The 22,370-nt window shown below is 47.3% G+C and overlaps 1 protein-coding gene across 1 annotated transcript in view; it reads left to right on the forward strand.

Moving 5' to 3' along the window:
* Nucleotides 1-12,164, forward strand: part of LOC137373237 (LIM homeobox transcription factor 1-alpha-like) — a 47,083-nt gene extending 34,919 nt beyond the window's left edge. Inside the window, exons 2-6 of the mRNA XM_068038088.1 lie at nt 2,490-2,659; nt 3,362-3,439; nt 4,846-4,915; nt 9,343-9,510; nt 12,007-12,164. Coding sequence (XP_067894189.1) covers nt 2,490-2,659; nt 3,362-3,439; nt 4,846-4,915; nt 9,343-9,510; nt 12,007-12,164 — 644 coding nt within the window. The remainder of the gene's footprint in view (nt 1-2,489; nt 2,660-3,361; nt 3,440-4,845; nt 4,916-9,342; nt 9,511-12,006) is intronic.
* Nucleotides 12,165-22,370: the final 10,206 nt, after the last annotated feature.

The raw sequence follows: 22,370 nt of genomic DNA on the forward strand, positions 1-22,370 counted from the left end.
TTATTTATAACATGTTTCCCACTGGCTTCCTTTCATCTGGGCTCTACGCTGTCAGGCTGCAAGGTGACAAGGATCCTTCACCCATGCACTCAGGTCCCTGATGCAGTGGCTGCCTCCACAGCTAACCCTACACAAATTCAATGATTGCATCCGCTTTCTGAATCAAACATTAAACATCCAGTTGTGTGATTTTTAACGTGCTAGTGCTCCAGTCAGAGTCCAGCTTTCAGTCCTTATGATTAATGACTGTGTACAGTGCATTGCTTTCCAAATGTCTCCCTCCTTCCTCTCCTGAAGGCATTGATTCTAGCTGGGAGACAGTTCCATGCCCTTCCAGTGAGACGATCAAAGCAGCAACGCATTAACTTTAATGTAGAACAATGTCCCAAACTGCTTCATAGATGGCCAATCCGAAAGAGGTTGGACACTGCGCCAAAGCAGGAGATATTAAAGAGTGAGAGGGACATGGGGAACTTTCCTGAAATAGTTAGATTGACCTGCATGAATCCAAATTAAGAACTGCATTTAAACAGCACTTTTGATGACTTCAGGACACCCCAAAGCACTTTACCACCAATTTTGAAGTCTAGTCACTGTTGTAATGTAGGAAATGTGGAAGCCAATTTGTGCGCAGCAAGATCCCACAAGCAGTAATGTGATAATGAGCAGATAATCTGTTCTACTGTTGTGAGGAATCAATATCTGCAATAACTCCCCTGCTCTTCTTTGAAATAGTGCTATGGGATTGTTCACATTCACCTGAGAGGGAAGACAGGGCCTTGGTTTAACATCTAACCTGAAAGGCAGCACCCTCTCAGTACTGTACTGGGAGCACCAGCCTGGATTATTTGCTTGGGTCTCTGGAGTGGCACTTGAAGCCACAACCTTCAGACTCAGAGCTGAGTGTGCTACCCACCTAGCCACAGCTGACAGCTATGAGGGCGTAGAGACACCAAAGCTAAGCCCAATGCTGTTTTCACCCCAACATCCACATGTACTTTCCAACATGGGTCAACTGATAGGGATCAGGCACACAAACCCTGTCTAATTCCCAAACTGCCTCCCCACCCCGACATACTACTAGAGCTCTGAGGATAGTTGCAGTGCCCCCCATCCTCTGCCAATCCACGTTTTTTACACAATAATGAGATGTGGAAAAGGCCCATGCTCTGAGGAATGACAATATTTCTCTTCATTACTGACAGCCCTTCTGGTTCTGGCCTTTAGGGCCACTCCAATAATAAATTACATCATTATTTGTGAGATTGACTTTTCACTTAGTTACAAGACTTCCGGACTGTGTGTTTTTTTGAAATCTTCATCTTGTTTTTTGCGGCTGATCTGAAAAGGGAAAGAGTTTTAGATTGTGCAGGAGCGTGGGGGCTAAGGTGCTCACTGTTGAGGACTTGAAGACTTTAGGATAAGGACTTAGTTCTTCAGTGAGGTGTTGTGTGAAAAAGCAGCTCCACAGTTCTAGCTTAAGGTTGATATATTCGTCAAGGTTTCATCTCCTGCCTTCAACCACCCCACCCCCTTCCACTCCTGCCGTTGGTTAGCCGACATGCCCACCTTTGCATGCCCCACCTCCTCACGGTCAATTTGAAAGTGGTTAGATGATTCTTGACTGTCAGTCAAAAGAACTTTTATTTTACCATCTTCTTCACTTGTAGAACTAAAAAATGGAAGTGTTGAAAGAAAATGGAAAACAGAACACAGTTTTTTGAATAACCCTTTGATTTTTCTCCTGGGTTGCTTGCAGCAGTGTCCTGGAAAATAATCTTCAGTTTCTGGAGGCCCAGGATAATCCGAGAGAGTTTGCAACTCGAAACTAGTTGCTAGGCTGAAGCCCTGTCCATCTCTTCTGCTGGATCCTCTGCTACTCTTCCTTGTTCACAAGGACTTCTGGCCAAAATTCGGGCTTTGTTCTTGGGATCTGGGGAAAGCATCCCTAGTTTCCCCGAGGGCATTGAAAACCAACCACATGATGTGGGATGAGAGTCATGTGTAGGCCACGAGAGGTTCCCTTCCTGAAGGACATTCAGACCTTACAGGGTCATTTTTTGAAATAAAGGAATGAGGAGAGATGTAAAACAGGTGCAGGCTCTCTTTACACTATCACAAAGTCAAGATCTACCCCAGTGTGTGATAAGAGTGTGTGTATAAAGGTATAAAGAGACTGATGGTTTATATTTTCGGAAAGATTAGCCTGAATCCAGGTACATGTGGCCATCTTGAAACACATTCCTATTAATTGGATAATTTTCATTATACATAGAAAAATTGCTCATGAATTAGGCACTGGGGCTCATCAATGACTAAATCAAAATGATCAAAGTGAGTGTGTAGACACTGTGTGACTGGTCTGGGATTGATAACCATTCTTGGTAAGCGAGGCTGAGTCTGAGTTGACACCAAGGAAGGACACTGTTCTCGGTGTGTAATGCAACATTGGTGATCGTTCACTTGGCCTGTTTGACTTTTCCCTGCAGCTAAGAGTGATGACGAAGATTGCATTGGCAAACTGGGACAGTTGCAGGGCAAAGGAGGAGATGACTCCAAAGACCCGAAAAGACCCAAAAGGCCGCGGACTATTCTGACCACGCAGCAGAGGCGTGCCTTCAAGGCATCTTTTGAAGTGTCTTCCAAGCCCTGCAGGAAGGTAGGAAAGAAACGGAAACAAAAATTAAAGGCAGGAAGGGCTGAGTCCTGTGATATCATTGCCTCTTCCTGTGCTCCTTGTTTATATTACACTCACCTACCTGTCACCACCCCTACCTAGCTGGCAAGGTGACACTGGCAGCATCAGAGACTGCAGGCTTCTGGCCTACCTGCTCCGGGGCAGGGGGCAGAGGTCAGCAGTGTGAGGGAACCACTATGCTGACTTGTACAGACTTCCCTGAGATCCCAGGAGTAAATATCCATTGGTGGAGCCTGACGATTTAAAGTTAAAGGACGCTTTCAAACCTACCAGAGCAGCAGGCTGAATGGTGCCAGTGTGACCAGATCCCTACATCGATGCCCATTGTTTCTCATGGATCCTACACACATGCTCTTCTCTCTCCTCGGCCAAAGTTTGCGAGTGATCCACCGAGATAGAGTGGGGGAATGGGACTGACTGGATTGCACCACAGAGAGCCAGCATGGATTCGATGGGCTGACTGTCCTTCTGTTATAACTCTATGAACAGCTTGAGGGGGAAAAGGAGGGGGGGGGGGGGGGTGGTGGGAAGGGGGTAGGAAAGAGCCAGATGGAGTGAAGCCCATCCAGGCCTGTCTTTGCTCACTCCTGTTTAGATGTGGGTCTGTTGATGTCGGCTCTGTGGGGGCCCTTGCTGATGGTCGGCTTTTCCTTTCTTTCCAAGGTCAGGGAGACGCTGGCAGCAGAGACAGGCCTGAGTGTCCGTGTTGTCCAAGTTTGGTTCCAAAATCAACGAGCCAAGGTAAGTAGGTGGCAGATAGGCTGCCAATCTTCCAGGATTCTCCTGGAGTCTCTGGGATTAATCTCCTAGACACTGGGAAAAAGGGCTCTTTGGCCAAGTGTGGCAGCTGAAGGTCATGTGATGAAAGCTCCAAGAATACGTACAACTAGAGTTGGCAACCCTCATCAACACGGCCCATCGGGGAGTGGGGAAGGGTGACGCCATGACACTTTTGCAGCCTTGCCCACTGACCCACATATTTGGGCAAAGACAGTGGGCGCACCAGGGTTTACCCACCCCGCTGGACCGGTTCTTATTGGCCAGCACTGCCAGTCCCCCGCCACAGGCAGTGTATGGTGCCTACCTGGCCCAAACGTCCAGTGAGCATTTTACAGGCCCCGCGTTCAGTTCTACTGGACAGACCTGCCCTGTAGAGCATGGGTTGAAGGAGAGTGTGGGATAACCATGCTCATGTCCTAACTCGGGGGATCGGGTACTGTTCTGGTCACCTGATGCCATTGCCCTCAACATGGGGCAGCAGGGTCAACAGTGGCGCTGATTCCAGATGCCAGGAATTTAAATTCCAAGGAAAGATTCAGGGAATTGGGTTTGTTTTCTATGGATTTTGAGGCGACGGAGGAGCAGCGCCAGTGTTTGATGCAAGTAAGTTGTTTGTTGTAGTGAAGGTGTCAAGTTCCAGAGGAGTGCAGATTAATGAGCAGGAGGTGAGGAGGAAAAAGCGAGGATGGGGAGAAAGTTTACAGCCAGTGAGCATTGTGTTGGGGCTCAATGATTAGGTGTAAGGGACTGAGGGTAATGGTGGCACCGTGTTGAGTGCAGAGTGACTCCATGCTGTACTGGCTGCGGAGTGACCCCACGCTGCATTAGGGACGGAGTGACCCCACACTGTGTTAGGGATGGAGTGACCCCCACACTGTGTTAGGGACGGAGTGACCCCACACTGTGTTAGGGACGGAGTGACCCCCACACTGTGTTAGGGACGGAGTGACCCCCACGCTGTGTTAGGGACGGAGTGACCCCCACACTGTGTTAGGGATGGAATGACCCCACGTTGTGTTAGGGATGGAATGACCCCACGTTGTGTTAGGGATGGAGTGACCCCCACACTGTGTTAGGGATGGAGTAACCCCACACTGTGTTAGGGATGGAGTGACCCCACACTGTGTTAGGGATGGAGTGACCCCCACACTGTGTTAGGGATGGAGTGACCCCACGCTGTGTTAGGGATGGAGTGACCCTACACTGTGTTAGGGACGGAGTGACCCCACACTGCGTTGAGTGAGCAGTGACTCTACCCTATGCTGGATGTGGAATGACCACGTGCCGTTTTGGGTGTCAAGTGACCCCATGTTACATTACGGATGCTCTCTCTGTGTAGAGTAACGCCCTCTTTCCTCTCTCGGCAGATGAAGAAGTTGGCTCGCAGGCAGCAGCAACAGCAGCAGGACCAGCAGAACACCCAGCGACTGAACACAGGTTAGAATAGGAAGGGTCACAAACACAGCACGTCTGACATGGTGTGAAAGAGAAAGATTGCTTCACCACTCAGTGGCTGACATTTCACCTCAGGGTCACCATGTCAACTCAGGGCAGATAAAGCAGAGCCGGCCTGTCTGATTCTGAAACAGAGGGGCCAACTGGGCGGCAAACAAATGAGGGGACTTTTGTTGGGGGCCCAGGAGATTTTAACTGGCAGGTATCGTTTGACTACTGGGAAGTGGCGGCTGGATAGTGCGGGGTGGGAGAAGCAGGGATGAGGGGATGGAAGATCGGGTGGGCCAACAGAAGGCTGACAATGGGAAGCTAAGTCTGGGAGAGGGGATATTGTATGGCTGTTGAGATTTGGGCAGAAGGGACATTTCCTGTGGGGTTTGGAGCAGGTTAAGGTGCCACAGGGATATCAGGAAGTAGTCTGGAGGGAACCTCAACCACCCCCAAAGTCAGTGATACTCAACTGAGGAATAGGTGAGAACCAAAAGCCGACATTGTAACAGCTTCCACCTATCGGGGTGGGGGGGGTGGATGGGGAGGCAGACAGGGGAGCAAAAACTCAAACTTTATCAAGGCTCCCTACCTCTCAACGTAATACAGATACCTAAACTCCTAGACCCCCACCCTGAAGTGGGGGTGAGGGGATAGGGGCTTCTCACCCCATTCTTGAGCCAATTATTCAAATTCATTTTCTAAAATTCAGGCAGGGACCAAAGAATTCTGCAACAACCTTTTAATCTGGTTACTGCCGCCCCAGTCAGGTTCCAGTTCAACCCTGGTACACTATGTGCCAGTAAGATGGGACCAGAAAGACGAACTGTTCGTGTAAAATCAATTTTATATACTCCTGTGGCCAAATAGTGACCCTCATAATTCTAGAGCTAACTCCATCTCCCCTCAGCACCTTTCTCTCCCACCTCTCACTCTATGTGCTAAGCGGATACTACTTGCAGGGACATCAGCCTTTAACTGCAGTATGATTCCGCTTCTTGCCGTATTTTCATCAGCTTGGCTGTGTCTCAGTGTGGGAAGTCTGGATATGCAAAGACTGGGTGAAGGGAGTGTGAGCGATGGGAGTGTGGGTGAGGGGAGTTTGGACGAGGGAAGTGTGGGGGGAGCCTGGGCGAGGGGAGTGTGGGCATGGGGAGTATGGGGTGAGTCTGGGCGTGGGGAGTCTTGGAGGAGTGTGGACATGGGGAGTCAGGTGGTGGGGAGTCACGGTGTGCAGGGACTGGGCGTGGGGAGTTGGGGGGTGAGTCTGGGTGTGGTGGATTCTGGGCATGGGGGAGTCTGGGCAGGGGGAGTCTGGACAGGGGGAGTCTGGACAGGGGGAGTCTGAGCATAGTGGGAGTCTGGGTGTGGAGAGTCTGAGCAGGGGTAGTCTGGGCGTGGTGGGAGTCTGGGCAGGGGGAGTCTGGGCGTGGTGGGAGTTTGAGCATGGGAGAGTCTGGGCAGGAGGAGTCTTGGCATGGTGGGTGTCTGGGGGTGGGGAGTCTGGGAGCAGTCTGGGTGTGGGAAGTGAAAGCGGGAAAAGTCTGGGCGTGAGGAGTCTGGGCAGGGGGAGTCTGGGCAGGGGGAGTCTGGGCGTGGTGGGAGTCTGGGCGTGGTGGGAGTCTGGGCATTGGGGGAGTCTGGGCATGGGGGAGTCTGGGCAGGAGGAGTCTTGGCGTGGTGGGTGTCTGTGCGTGGGGAATCTGGGCAGGTGGAGTCTGGGCGGGGGGGGTTTCTGGGGGGCAGTCTGGGTGTGGGAAGTGAGAATGGGGAAGTCTGGGCGTGAGGAGTGTGGGCAGGGGGAGTGTGGGCAGGGGGAGTGTGGGCAGGGGGAGTGTGGGTAGGGGGAGTCTGGGCAGGGGAAGTCTGGGCGTGGTGGGAGTCTGAGCATGGTGGGAGTCTGGGCAGAGGGAGTCTTGGCATGGTGGGAGTCTGGGCGGGGGCAGTCTGGGCAGGAGGAGTCTGGGTGCTGTGGGAGTCAGGTCGTGGGGTATCTGGGTGTGGGGGGAGTCTGGAGGCAGTCTGTGTGCGGCGAGTGTGGGCGGGGGAAATCTGGGCGTGGGGAATCTGGGTGGCATCTGACTCTTTTGGGAGCTTTTGAACAGGGGTGTCGGTTCTTTGAAAGAGCTATCTAATTTGACCCACTCCTCTGTTCTTTCCCCACAGCCCTGCAAAGTTTTTCCAATTTAAATGTCTATCTAATTCCCTTCTGAAATTTATTACTGAATTTGTTTCTGCCATCCTTTTAGGCAGTGCATTCCTGATCATAATAACTCATTGTGTAGTAATATTTCTCCTCATCTCCCCTCTGATTCTTTTCTCGCAGTAAAGGAAGAGATAGTAGTGAAATTGGACAGGCTAAAAATAGACAAAGAGGAAGAACTTAAAAGGTTGGCAGTCCTAAAAGGAGAAATATCACCTGTTCCGAATGAGATGCATCCGAGCATACTGAGGGAAGCAAGGGTGGAAATTGCAGAGGCTCTGGCCACGATCTTCCAATTCCCCCTTTGATGTGGGAGTCGTGCCAGAGGTCCGGAGGACTGATTATGTTTCAACCTGTTTAAAAATGAGGAGAGGGATACACCCAGTCAGTCTGACATAGGTGGTGGGGAAACTTTTAGAGACAATAATTAAAGACAAAATTAATTGGCACTTGGAAGAATATGGATTAATAAATCAAGTCAGCACAGATTTGTTAAAGGCAAATTGTATTTGACTAACTTGATTGCATTCTTTTTTAAAGTAATAGAGAGGATTGACAAGGGTGATGCAGTTGATGTGTCTCTGGACTTTCAAAAAGCATTTGATAAAGTGCTACATAATAGACTTGTTAGCATGAGATTAAAGGGGCAGTAACAATATGGTTACAAAATTGGCTAAGGGATAGAAAGCAGAGAGTAGTTGTGATTGGACTGGAGGAAGGTATAGAGTGATGTCCCCTTGGGGTCAGGTATTAGGATCACTGCTATTTTTCTTGGTGCACTAATGCCATAGACTTGGTATATGGGGAATAATTCAAAGTTTGCAGATGGCACAAAGCTTGGAAATGTAATAAACAATGAGGAGGATATAGCAGACTTCAGGAGGATATAGAATGACGAAAGGGGCAGACACATGTCACGTTGAAGTTATTATAGAGAAATGTGAAGTGTTACATTTTGGAGAAATGAGGAGAGGCAATATAAACCATATCATACAAATTTAATGAGGGTGCAGGAACAGAGAGACCTGGGGTTTATGTGCACAAGTCTTTTAAAGGTGACAGGAGAAGTTGGGAATGTAGTTAGAAAGGAATATGGGATTCTTGGTTTTATAAATAGAGGCATATTTCTTGCTTTTGTCTATTGACCCCTTCCAGCACAATTTCAATTCTCTTTTAAAAGTTACTGTTGAATCTGCTTCCAACACCCTTACAGGCAGGGCATTCCAGATCATAACACACTGCGTAAATGTTTTATCCTCCATGTCATAGAGAGGGGGCAGGGGAGATTTACTAGAATGGTACTGGGGATGAAAGACTTCAATCATGTGCAGAGCCTGAGAAATGGGAGTTGTTCTCCTTCGAGCAAAGAGTGTTAAGAAGAGATTTGATAGAGGTGCTCAAAATCATGAGTGGTTTTGAGAGAACAAATAAGGAGCAATTGTTCCCGGTGGTGGAAGAGTTGGTGCCCAGAGGATGGAGATTTCAGGTAATTGGCAAAAGAAGCAGAGGCAACATGAGGGGAAATAATTATGTAGTGAGTTGTTATGAACTGGAAGGGTGCCTGAAAGAGTGGAGGAAGCAGATTCAGTAATAACTTTCAAAAGGGAATTGAATAAATAATTGAAGGAAGAAAAATTGCTGGCTTATGGGAAAGAGCAGGGGAATGGAACTAATTGGACAGCTTTTTCAAAGAGCCAGCACAGGCACGATGGGCCAAATGGCCTACTTCTGCACTGCATCATTCTACTTCTATGACTCTATGTATTGCCTTAAATCTGTGCCCTCTGTTACCAACCCTCCCACCAGTGGAAACAGTTTCTCCTTATTTAACCTGTCGGAACCCCTCAGTATTCTGTACACTTCTATTAAATCTCCCCTTAACCTTCTCTGCTCTCAGGAGAACAACCCCAGCTTCTCTTGTTTCACCAAATAACCAAAGTTCCCCATCCCTGGTTCCATTCCAGTAAACCTCCTCTGCACCCTCTCCAAGGCCTGACATCCTCCCGAAAATGATGCCCAGAATTGGACACAATTCTCCAGATGAGACACAGGCACGATGGGCCGAAGGGCCTGTTTCTGTGCTGTATAACACTATGACTATGAGGACTAACCAGTGATTTTAAAAAGGTTTAGCATAACTTCCTTACATAAATACCGAGTTGGATAGAATGTGCTACTGTGTGACATTCATTTCATTTTATTTCTTTTTCTCACACAGTCCCAGTGAATACCTCCAATAACTCAGGAATGGAGACGATGATGAACCCTTATACCACGCTGCCTCCACAGCAGCTCCTGGCTATTGAACAGAATGGATATAACACCGATCCTTTCCGACAAGGCCTCACTCCTCCTCAGATGCCAGGAGACCACATGCACCCTTATGGTGACTGCTTCTTTCTCCTTGAAATGTTACCCAATCAAAAAATCCAGAAAGACAGTTGTAAGCCTGGAGCAGGGGTGGGGTGACCGAGCACCCCCAATCATGACAAATCCTTGGATGGTGTCTACCTTTCCACTTTTACAGCATGCATGGTCTTACTGGTAGTTGGGCTACAACTGGCATTGAGGTGTACAATCTCCTTCGCCACATCTAGGTTTGCTGTCAAGAAGACAGAATAATGGATGCAGAGCAGAATCCCAGCAAAAGCGGTCGATCATAGAATCATACAGCATAGACGGAGGCCATTTGGCCCATCATCTTTGAAAGAGCTATCCAATTAGCCCCACTCCCTTTCCCAATGACCTTGCAATTTTTTCCTTTTTAAATAAAGACCCAATTCCTTTGTGAAAGTTAACATTGAATCTGCCTCCACCACCGTTTTCAGGCGGTGCTTTCTAGATCATAGCGACACGCAGCTTAAAGAAAAATTCTCCTCATCTTCCCATCATTCTGGCTTTTTTGCCAAGTATCTTAAGTTTGTGTCCTCTGGTTACCAATCCTCTTGCCAGTGGAAACAGTTTCTCCTTATTTACTCTGTCAAAGTCCCTCATAATTTTGAACACCTTTGTTAATTCTTCCCAACCTTCTCTGCTCTAAGGAGAACAATCTTAGCTTCTCTGGTCTGTCCACATAACTAAAGTCCCTCATCCCTGGAGTCATTTGAGTAAATCTCCTCTGTTCCCACTCCAATGCCTTGACATCCTTTCTAAAGTGTGGTGCCCAAAGGTCTAACCAGTGATTGACGCTGACACTTAACTTCTTCAAAGAGGAGCTGGACTGACAGCTGTCCAAGAATGGGACTGAAGACCTTGGGATAGGGATAGGTTGAAATGACCAAGTATAATGAGTCTTGTGATGCCAGGGCTGAGTGGGGAAGGGAAGCGATGTTTGTCCAGTGCAGCAAACTTTGGAGATGTGAAGCTGGATGACTGCTCTGGCATCTTGCTTCACTATCTTTGAAGATCAAGGTATGTCTGTGCAGAACTTTCCCCCAGGAGATCAAACGGGTTTGGTAGAGTACAAACCATACAGCGAGGTATTTCAAATCACCAAACTGGTGCAGTTGAATCAGGTGGAATGTAAAATGTCAAACATTTCAAACCTGCAATCAGACTCCTGACCCATAAATGGACAACCACCTTGCCCCTGGCCACCATAATCAGAATCCCCTGTGATAACGGACCCTCCCAGTGATCATAAACCCCACCCCCAATCACTGATCTGCCCACCCAGTGATCACTGACCTCCCCCCAAACACGCACCTCTGTCTCTGATCTGTCTCTGACCCCTCGCGATCACCCCGCTGAACCTCTGAACCAGATTGTGCCCACCCCACCTCGGTGATTTCTAACTCAGCAGCAGGATATTTGCCTGCTTGTCGCTGTGGCCTCTACTGCAGTGCTCCTTGCCCGACACGAAGCCAAGCCTGTCAGTCAGGCTGGATTCCGGGCAGGGCTCCTGTGAGAAAGAAAGCGCGCAGGCTGTGGAATCACAGCATTTGGGGAAACCTGGACTTTGGGGTTTCTGACCACAGCATCATCATCCACCCCCACTCCTCCCCACCACCACCCCCCACATTGGAAATCCCAGTCCAGTAAAGATTGGGACCACTGTCTTTTGGATAAGATATTAATTAAAAGGTCTGCCCTTGCAAGTGGATGCAAAAAGGCATTTGACGAAGGGTAGATTTCTCCCTGGTCTCCCAGATTAACTGGGCAGTTATCTTAGTTGTGACTTCTTTTTGGAAAAAATAATTAATGAGCCATGAAGAACCTTGGACAACTTGAAAACGTGCTACATAATCTCTTTCTTCCTCTTTAATGACAGGGTAGATTGTGTGGGCTGTAGCTCAGTGGGTAGTACTCTTGCCTCTAGGTTACACAGGCTTGTGGGTTCAATTTTCACTCCAGGGCTTGAGCACATTACCCAGGTGATGCTCCAGTGCAGTACTGAGGAAGTGCTGCACTGTTGGAGATGCTGTCTTTCAGATGAGACATTAAACTGTGGCCCCATCTACCCTCTCAGGTGGACAGAAAAGGTCCTGTGGTACACTTCTGAAGAAGAGCTGTTCTGGCTAATTTTGATCCCTCAATCAACATCACTAAAAAAAAAGATTATCTGGGCCATTATCAGATTGCCATTTGTGGGACCTTACTGTATGCAAATTGCTGCCATGTTTCTTACATTGTAATAATGACTACACTTCAAAAAGTACTTCATTGGTTTCAAAGCACTTTGGGATGAACTGAGGTCACGAAAAGAACTATATAAATGCAAGTCATTCTTTTCTTTGTAGTAGATGGGTTGTGCTTGATGGGCCAAATGGCCTTTCCTCATTCCAGGCTTTTGATGTTCTCACGTCTTGTGGCCGGCAGATTACATCATTCATTGCTGATTAAATTACTGATAGATTTTTATTTTCTCCTCTTCACTCTGCAGGCAATGAAGCCCTTTTCCATGACATGGATAGCGACACATCACTCAACAGTTTAGGAGACTGCCTCCTGGCAAGCAACGAGGCAAGCTCCATGCAGGCCAGGATAGGAAACCCCATTGACCGGCTGTACTCCATGCAAAACTCCTACTTTACCTCATGAAGTAGTGCTCACAGCCATGTTGGAAGGAGCAGAGCTGCCCAGGTCCAGTTTAACAGTTGTTCAGACCAATGTCATTCACAGCTCTGCCCCATAGCACAGAAAGCAACTGACAAAGCCTGGGGTTCTACAAATGATTAGATTGAGATACCTTTTTTTAAAACTGCACTCCTTGCAACACTATCAATAAGTAGCTTAGATTTTACAGACTGTTCTGATGAGCCACATGTAGCAGTTAATGTGTCTCGGATGATCAGTCTAAATGCTCGTAGAACATTTCAGAGTGCAGCCATTAAAAAGTCAGACAACTCATTGAGACAGCGCACGCAAGCCTGCAAGTTGTCGTTTTTATTTCAATGCCCCTTAGAAAGTCTTAATCAGCTAGCCTGTTCTGATTCCAAAGGTTGATTAGCTATAGATTTAAAATAAATACCCAAACTGAGTCGCTGCACCTCGCTCCTACAGAACTCTGACTTTTCTCACAGAGGGGTTCACCCCTGACCGTGCTCCCCATCCCCCTCCTCGCCCCAGATTAAAACAGAGCCGACTTTTCAACATGAAATTGTTAGAATTGGACAGAAAAAGGTGCGGGATCGGTTTGAAGCTTTGAACCAGGGAGCGTTCAAACACTAACAGACCACTCTGGGCCAAGGATTTGCTGCATCAAACAGAAAACAGGATCCCGGCCTGGAAAACACAAAATAGAACTTTATCGACACAATCGGAACAGTTATGATTTTACAAAGGTGGCTTTTATTCTATAGCTTTTATTATTTAGTGAAGCACTCGGTGTACTTAAGTTATAAGATTATCATTAGCCTGTATTTTTTTCTTTCCAAACTGTTTGACGAAAAATCCTAATACTGAGTTCTTTTTGGGACACAATTGATAGCAATTGGTCAAAACTATTTGAACTGCTGTCAGGTACAAAGACCCCCAGCCCAAAAGACTTGCATTGTAAATATAACTGCTGTTAAAGGGCGTGTGTTTTTTTTTCAAAGTGCTGGTTATTTAAATGTGAAAAAAGCTATGATAATGTATCAACTGAAAAATCCCTGCTGCACAGGCACTATCTCTGGTGCCAAACAGGCCTCAACCAGTGGCACAGAAAAGTTCACAGATTATAGGTCAAAGGTCTCTTCATTGTATGCTGTGTACATGTTCCTATACTAAAGGCTGAATATATATTGTGCACCTTTTATAGAAGTGACATTATTGATGTTTGAATGACTAGGACCCAGTAGCACTACAGTTTAAGAGACCCTTCTTGCCTGTGGTTATAGGTGCTATATGTGCTAGGTTGATAGCGGAATCTCACAGCTACACTTGTGATAAGCAGCAATATCTCCTTTTGGCTAGTAGCTCAATGCCTGCCATGAAGAAGAACACCTCACCCTAGTGTTAGGATAAACTGCTGTTGTCAATCTCGCTGTGAGGCACTAGTCTGTATTAGCTACTAACTGTGTGGATAAAGTAGCTTTGGGACCTTGCCTTAGTGGGCAAGGCACTGCTTGATGTAATACTGAGCCATGCAGAGCAGAAGGTCCAAGTTCAACTCCTGGTCTTTGTTGAGTTCGCTAATCTCTGCCGGCCAATAGTTGGGCTGCTACAGTGTCCCAGGCCTGGAGAGAAAAGCAGGCAGAGCTCCTGCTCCTGGCCACTCGCCAGTAACTTCCACTGGAAAGTGTGGGATTGGCTTTGACTTTGATGCCTTCCGCTCTCGAGCAGGAGAGAAGCCTTTCATTAGGTACGAAAGCCATCTTTAGAATGGGGAGAGACTGGGTCTTCAGATTGGGAGAGAAGTGTAGGGTGGGGGGAGGAAAGCTCCTCTGAGGGAAGGCTGCGGCCTTTTCTGCTTACGATGTCTGAAAGGCAGATACAAGAAGGAAGGGGTGAGGGAAATGGCAAGAGACCTGAGTGATTTATGTCAGGAACTCCTTTCGCAGGCTTGCATTGTGCCAATGGCCATCTTGTCATTAGCTGTCATTAGCAAGCCTAGTAAATACTGTATGGTAGCATTGTGTATGAAGCAGGCTTGTGACACCAATGGCAGTAACAGGGTATTGGGTAGTCTGAATCTCTGCGACCAAGAGACTCCAACACCCATCTTTAGAGCTGCCAATGACAATGCACTTTAAAGTCACGTGATGACCTCCCCACCCCCACCCCCACAACACACCCCCACATTTCTTATTGTAGTTTAAAACAACATTGAAATTAGAAATCAGCTCCCAGATCTAGTTAGGTGCTGATAATAAGGCTCGATCTTGTTTGGAGGTTCTATTAGAATCTGTCAATCAACCAGGTGAGGCAGTGGGGGACATGTCACTTAGGATGCTGCCGCACCTAGAGGAAGGCTAAATGACAGCTCTAAAGGTAAACTAGTGCAAAAAAACCCATTGATCAAATGCTGGTTACATTCAAGATAACTTTGTGATGATAAAATAATACCAGTGAGGTAGTGTGCCGGCAGCGGGGAAGCAGGGGTGGACTGTCAGTTGAAAGGGATGGTGCTGGCATTTTTCCAGCTTTAAAAACTCCACTACCCAGGTGTGACATTGGAAACCGTGACCAATTCACCCCAAGTCGACAGCTTCTATCTGAATCCCTGTTGGGGCAATCTTCATATCTCCAATCTCTTGTATTCACTCAGTTGCCACAGCAGACCGACATTCCCCATAACCCAGCTCAGGGTAATGGGGCCAGGGTCGGGTTGTGTGTGCCATTCCCTTCACAGTGGGCCTCAGGAGCTGTTGCTGCTCTGTAGGCCTCATAGCCTGACCAATTAGGCAATGCCGCCAGAGCTTGAGACCAGAAAAAGCAAGCAAGGCTTTGGGCGGCAAAGCTAGCACACCCTCCACAGAGCAAGTGCAAGGGGCCCTGTTTTAACTACCGTCTTGTCACTCTTCACCTCCCTATGCTGGAGCACTATTGGAAGTGGCTATTGACAAACAGTTTGCTTGTCTCTGGTCTTTGAGGAAATAGAAGTTAATATGTCTTGCTGCACTTAACTAGGGAACAGAAGCTTAGTGGTTATGATATTGGACTCAGTAATCTGGAGACCTGGACCAGTAATCCAGAGAACTTGAGTTCAAATCCCACCACGGCAGTTTGGCCATGTGAGTTCAGTTCAAAACATGTCGAATAAAAATCTGTTATCAGCACAAGCGACCATGAATCTGCCCAACTGGGTCACTGATATCCTTTAAAGGAAGGAGTCCTGCTGTCCTTGCCCAGTCCGGTCTGTATGTGACTCCAGTCTGATATCTGCATGGCTGATTTTTACCTGCCCTCTGAAATAGTCCAGCAAACTGATCAGTCCTAGGGGATGGGCAATCAATGCCGGTCTTACCAGCAACGCCCACACTTTCAGAATGAATCTTTATAAAACTGGATACGATTCTAACTCACTGGCAGCTGCGTCATACACTCTCTGTGATAAAGTACCTACTGCTTGTTGTTCCCCTCCCTGCCAGGTGGCTCAGTGCATAAAACCATCACTGGGTGCAATACCCACTCTATTGCATCAGGAATTCTCCCATCTTCAATTCCTGGTCTGCGGTGAGATGTTGAGGAGCTGCAGTTGGCCTCAGTGCCACATGGAGGGAGAAACAGCCCCAGGGTTCCTGACTTCAGATCATTATCGGTAACCCTCATCTCCCCTCCCCTCCCTTCCACCTCACTTTCCTCTTTTCTCCCCCTTCCCCCTCTCTTCTCCCCTCCCCTCTCTCCTCTCTGCCCACTCCGTTACCCCTCCCCATTCCCTCCCCCTCCTCTCCCCTCCATGTCACTCCCCCCTCCCCCTTCCCTATCCCCTCTCCCCTCCTTTTCCACTCCATTACCTCTTCTCTCCATCCCACTCATTCCCTCCCCCTCCTCTTCCTTCCAGGTCATTCCCCCCTTCCCCTTCCCCATCCCCCTCCCCTCCATCCACCTCCCCTCCTCCCTTCTCCTCCCCTCTCCTGCTCTTCCATCCCAGCTGCTGGACCTCCTTCACCCTCCCCTCCCCCACATCCTCCACTCCCCCTCCTTTCCCTTCACTTCCCCTCCCCTCTACACTTCCCTCTGCCCCCTCCGCTCCCCATTTCCGCATCCTCCCCTCCCCTCTCCTCCCCACTCCCCCTCTCCTCCCATTCACATTAGGCACCAAAGTGCCCGTTAGCCTCTCTTTAACTCCTCCCCAGCAATGGTTGGTACATTATGAGGAGATGTGGCGGGGGGCAGCAAGTGGAGGTGTAGGTGTCGGCTGTAAATCAGGGACAGGGACAAGGAAGTCTTCCTTGGCAGCATGTTCCCTTGAAGAAGGAGATTATTTTTGTTGATATAGAAAGGGTTAATGCAGAGCGGTTAAGAAAAGATTATGTTAAAATGGTTTGAGTGATTGTGTAGTGGGATAGAGAATAGTTTTGCTACATAGACCATAGTTCATCTCTGCTCTGTGATTCCCAGTCACTGTCAGTACCCCATAGTTTAGTAGTTGTCATGTTTATGTGATGCCGTGTCCTTAATAAATCTTTTAGATGTTAGGAAAAACCCCATGCGTGTATACTGACGTCTCTCAGTGTTTCTTGTGACAGGGAATTCCCTTGGCTTGTGGAAGGTTCCAGAACCTAAGGGAATTTTCTTGGCAACATATTTAATGTAACAGACTGTTATGTACCAGTGGCTTGTAGAAAGAATATCTTCTGTATACCATAAAGAAATATCAACCAATCTGGCGGATCCTTGTCTTTTTTCAGCAACACTGAACATCAAACACGATTTTCATTTCTTTATTACAAGGCTTAAAAAGAAATGGCTCAGTGGAATGACCTGCTATGTGTGCGAGTGAGTGAGGTGTCAATTGAGTCTGTCAGCGAGTGAGTGACTGATTCATTGAGTGAATCTGCCAGCGAGTAGGTTTCGAGTGAGTCTGTCAGTGACTGACTGAGGTTTCGAGTGAGTCATTCGATGAGCGAGTGAGTGAGGTGTCGAGTGAGTCCGTCAGTGAGTGAGTGACTGATCTTTCGATTGAGTCTGTCAGTGAGTGTGTGGGTGAGTCTGTCAGTGAGTGAGTGAGGTTTCAAGTGAGTATGTCTGTAAGTAAGTGAATGAGGTTTCGGGTGAGTCTGTAGCTGAGTGTGAGTGAGGTTTTAAGTGAGTCTGTCAGTGAGTGAGTGAGGTTTTGAATGAGTCTGTAAGTGAGTGAGTGAATGAAGTTTCGAGTGAGTCTGTCAGTGAGTGTGTGAGTGAGGTTTTGAGTGAGTCTGTCAGAGACTGAGTGAGACTGTCAGTGAGTGAGTGAGGTTTCCAGTGAGTCTGTCAGTGAGTGAGTGTGGTCTTGAGTGAGTCTCAGTGAGTGAGTGAATGAGATTTCGATTGAGTTTGTAAGTGAATGAGTGAGGTTTCGAGTGAGTCTGTCAGTGAATGATGTTTTGAGTGAGTCTGTCAGTGACTGTGAGATCTTGAGTGAGTCTGTCAGCATGAGTGAGTGAGGTTTCGAGTGAGTCTATTGGTGAGCAGTGAGGTTTTGAGTGATTCCATCAGTGAGTGAAGTTTCAAGTGAGTCTGTCAGTGAGTGAGTGAGGTTTTGTGTCAGTCTGTCAGTGAGTGAATGACTGAGGTTTTGAGTGAGTGTCAGTGAGTGAGTCAGTGAGTGAGTGAGGCTTTGAGTGAGTCTGTCAGTGAGTGAGGTTTTGAGTCAATGAGTGAGTGAGGTTTTGATTGGGTTTCAGTGAGTGAGTGAGGTTTTGAGTCAGTGAATGAGTAAGGTTTTGAGTGAGTCTGTCAGTGAGTGAGGTTTTGAGTGGATTTGTCAGTGAGTGAATAAGGTTTTGATTGAGTGCCAGTGAGTGAGTGAGGTTTTGAGTGAGTGAGGTTTTGAGTGAGTCTGTCAGTGAGTGAGGTTTTCAGTCAGTGAGTGAGTGAGGTTTTGAGTGAGTCTGTCAGTGAGTGAGGTTTTGAGTGAGTGTCAGTGAGTGAGGTTTTGATTGAGTGTTAGTGAGTGAGTGAGGTATTGAATCAGTCTGTCAGTGATTGAGGCTTTGGCTGGATTTGTCAGTGTGAGTGAGGTTTTGATTGAGTTTCAGTGAGTGAGTGAGAGAGGTTTTGAGTGAGTCAGTGAGTGAGGTTTTGAGTGAGGTTTTGAGTAAGTCAGTGAGTGAGGTTTTGAATGAGTCTGTCAGTGTGTGAGGTTTTCAGTGAGTCTGTCAGTGAGTGAGGTTTTGATTGAGTGTTAGTGAGTGAGTGAGGTATTGAATCAGTCTGTCAGTGATTGAGGTTTTGGCTGGATTTGTCAGTGTGAGTGAGGTTTTGATTGAGTTTCAGTGAGTGAGAGAGGTTTTGAGTGAGGTTTTGAGTAAGTCAGTGAGTGAGTGAGGTTTTGAGTCAGTGAGTGAGTGAGGTTTTGAGTGAGTCTGTCAGTGAGTGAGGTTTTGAGTCAGTGAGTGAGTGAGGTTTTGAGTGAGTCTGTCAGTGAGCGAGGTTTTGAGTCAGTGAGTGACTGAGGTTTAGAGTGAGTCAGTCAGTGAGAGGTTTTGAGTGAGTCTGTCCGTGAGTGATGTTTTGAGTCAGTGAGTGAGTGAGGTTTTGAGTGAGTCTGTCAGTGAGCGAGGATTTGAGTGAGTGTGAGGTTTAGAGTGAGTCAGTGAGTGAGTGAGTGAGGTTTTGAGTGAGTCTGTCAGTGAGCGAGGTTTTGAGTCAGTGAGTGAGTGAGGTTTTGAGTGAGTCTGTCAGTGAGCGAGGTTTTGAGTCAGTGAGTGACTGAGGTTTAGAGTGAGTCAGTCAGTGAGAGGTTTTGAGTGAGTCTGTCCGTGAGTGAGGTTTTGAGTCAGTGAGTGAGTGAGGTTTAGAGTGAGTCAGTGAGTGAGTGAGTGAGGTTTTGAGTGAGTCTGTCAGTGAGCGAGGTTTTGAGTCAGTGAGTGAGTGAGGTTTTGAGTGAGTCTGTCAGTGAGCGAGGATTTGAGTGAGTGAGTGAGGTTTAGAGTGAGTCAGTGAGTGAGTGAGTGAGGTTTTGAGTGAGTCTGTCAGTGAGCGAGGTTTTGAGTCAGTGAGTGAGTGAGGTTTTGAGTGAGTCTGTCAGTGAGTGAGGTTTTGAGTCAGTGAGTGAGTGAGGTTTTGAGTGAGTCTGTCAGTGAGTGAGGTTTTGAGTCAGTGAGTGAGTGAGGTTTTGAGTGAGTCTGTCAGTGAGTAAGTGGGCTGAATTTTCTTCGGCCCTTGGAGACGCTGACAGAGTACGGGGGTGGAGGGGTTCATAAAATTGGGACCTCGTGACCTCAATTTATTGATGGCGGCAAAGATGGAGGGCGGATATCTGACATCAACATGGCAGGCAGGCAATTACGGTAGTTAAGAGGACTATTGACGGAGATTTTATTCTTAGCTTTTAATTTTATTAATGGCACTCTGGAAATACGGGGTTTCAGATCAACGCCTGGTTGAAGGAGGCAATGTGGAGGTGAGAGCTCAGTGCTGGCCACATAGAGAGGCCATTGGGAGAGGCAGTATCAATTGCCAGGCAGGGTGAAGAAAGGAGGGCATCAGGAATTGACTGAGGAGTGGGGGCAAAGGTGCCAGCTTTACCGGGGGATATCGGGCAAGTGTCACCTCATGAGAGATGACATACGAACATACGAATTAGGAGCAGGAGGAGGCCACTCGGCCCTTGGAGCCTGCTCCGCCTTTCAATGGCTGAACTGATTACTCGACATTTCCACCTCCCCCTGATAGCCTTCCACCCTCTTGCTTATCAAGAATCAATCTACCTCTGGTTTAAAAATATTTAAAGACTCTGCTTCCTCTGCCTTTTGAGGAAGAGAATTCCAAAGACTCACGACCCTCTGAGAGAAAAAAAAATTTCCTCATTTCTGCTTTTAAACAGTGACCCCTGGTTCTAGATTCTCCCACCAGAGGAAACATCCTTTCCACATCCACCCTGTCAAGACCCCTCAGAATCTTATATGTTTCAATCAAGTCCCCTCTTACTCTTCTAAACCCCAGCCAATAGAAGCCTAGCCTGTCCAATCTTTCCTTATAAGGCAACCCGCCCATTCCAGGTACTAGTCTAGTAAATGTGCTTCCAACACATTTACATCCTTCCTTAAATAAGGAGACCAATACTGTACATAGTACTCCAGATGTGGTCTCACAAATGCCTTGTATAGCTGAAGCATAACCTCCCTACTTTTGTATTCAATTCTCCTCGCCATAGAAACATAGAAAATAGCAGGATTAGGCCATTCGGCCCTTTGAGCCTGCTCAGCCATTCATTATGACCGTGGCTGATCATCCAACTCAGTAGCCTGTTCCCGCTTTCGTCCCATAACCTTTGATCCCTTTAGACCCAACAGCTATATCTAACTCCTTCTTGAAAACATACAATGTTTTGGCCTCAACTACTTTCCGTGGTAGCGAATTCCACAGGCTCACCACTCTCTGGGTGAAGAAATATCTCCTCACCTCAGACCTGAAAGGTTTATCCCATATCCTTGGACTATGACCCATAGTTCTGGACTCCCCCACCATCGGGAACATCCTTCCTGCATCTATCCTGTCAAGTTCTGTTAGAATTTTATAGGGTTCTATGAGATTCCCCCTCACTCTTCTGAACTCCAGCGAATATAATCCTAACCGACTCAATCTCTCCTCATACGTCAGTCCCACCATCTCAGGAAACAGTCTGGTAAACCTTTGCTGCACTCCCTCTATAGCAAGAACATCCTTCCTCAGATAAGGAGACCAAAACTGCACACAATATTCCAGGTGTGACCTCACCAAGGCCCTGTATAATTGCAGCATGACATCCCTGCTCCTGTACTCGAATCGTCTCGCTATGAAGCCAACATACTGTTTGCCTTTTTTACTGCCTGTTGCACCTGCATGCTTACCTTCAGCGACTGGTGTACGAGAACACCCAGGTCTCGCTACACATTCCCCTCTCTCAGTTCATAGCCGTTCAGATAATAATCTGCCTTCCTGTTTTTGCTACCAAAGTGGATAACCTCACATTTATCCACGTTATACTGCATCTTCCATGCATTTGCCCACTCACTCAACTTGTCCAAATCACCCTGAAGCCTCTCTGCATCCTCCTCACAACTCATCCTCCCACCCAGTTTTGTGTCATCTGCAAATTTGGAGATATTACATTTAGTTCCCTCATCTAAATCATTAATGTATATTGTGAATAGCTGGGGTCTTGGAACTGATCCCTGTGGTACCCCACTAGTCACTGCCTGCCATTCAGAATAAGACCCATTTATCCCTACTCTTTGTTTCCTGTCCGCCAACCCATTTTCTATCCATCGCAATACACTACCTCAATCCCATGCGCTTTAATTTTACATGCAATAACATTCGATTAGCTTTTCTAGTTACTTGCTGAACTTGCATACTAACCTTTTGCAATTCATGCACGAGGACACCCAGATCCCTCTCCATCTCTGAGCTCTGCAATCTCTCACCATTTCGATACTTTTTTATTCCTCCTGGTAAAATGGACAATTTCCCACTTTCCCACATTATAATCCATTTGCCAGATCGTTACCCACTCACTTAACCTATCTATATCCCTTTGTAACCTCCTTATGTCCATTCACAACTTACTTTCCAACCTATCTTTGTGTCATCAGCAAATTTAGCAAGCATACCTGTGGTCCTTTCATCCAAGTCATTTAGAAATTGTAAAAACAAGTGCGTGAAAGGAGTGGATAGAACGTTGACAATGAAGACCTTGCACTTATTGGGTGGCCATCAAGCATAAGCCCCATACATCCAGGTTTCGCGGACCCAGTCATGAATGGTGGTGGACAATTAAACAACTAACTGGAGGAGGTGGCTCCACAAATATCCCCATTCTCAATGATGGGGGAGCCCAGCACAGCAGTGCGAAAGATAAGGCAGAAGCATTTGCAACAATCTTCAGCCAGAAGTGCCGAGTTGATAATCCATCTCGGCCCCCTCCTGCAGTCTCCAGCATTACAGATGTCAGACTTCAGCCAATTCGATTCACACCGCGTGATATCAAGAAACGACTGAAGGCACTGGATACTGCAAAGGCTATGGGTCCTGAAAATATTCCGGCAATAGTACTGAAGACCTGTGCTCCAGAACTTGCCGCACCCCTAGCCAAGCTGTTCCAGTATAGCTACAAAATTGGCATCTGCCCGGCAATGTAGAAAATTGCCCAGGTATGTCCTGTCCACAAAAAGCAGGACAAGTCCAACCTGGCCA

The sequence above is a fragment of the Heterodontus francisci genome, chromosome 8 (assembly GCF_036365525.1).
Source record: "Heterodontus francisci isolate sHetFra1 chromosome 8, sHetFra1.hap1, whole genome shotgun sequence".
In the NCBI taxonomy this organism is placed as follows: Eukaryota; Metazoa; Chordata; class Chondrichthyes; order Heterodontiformes; family Heterodontidae; genus Heterodontus; species Heterodontus francisci.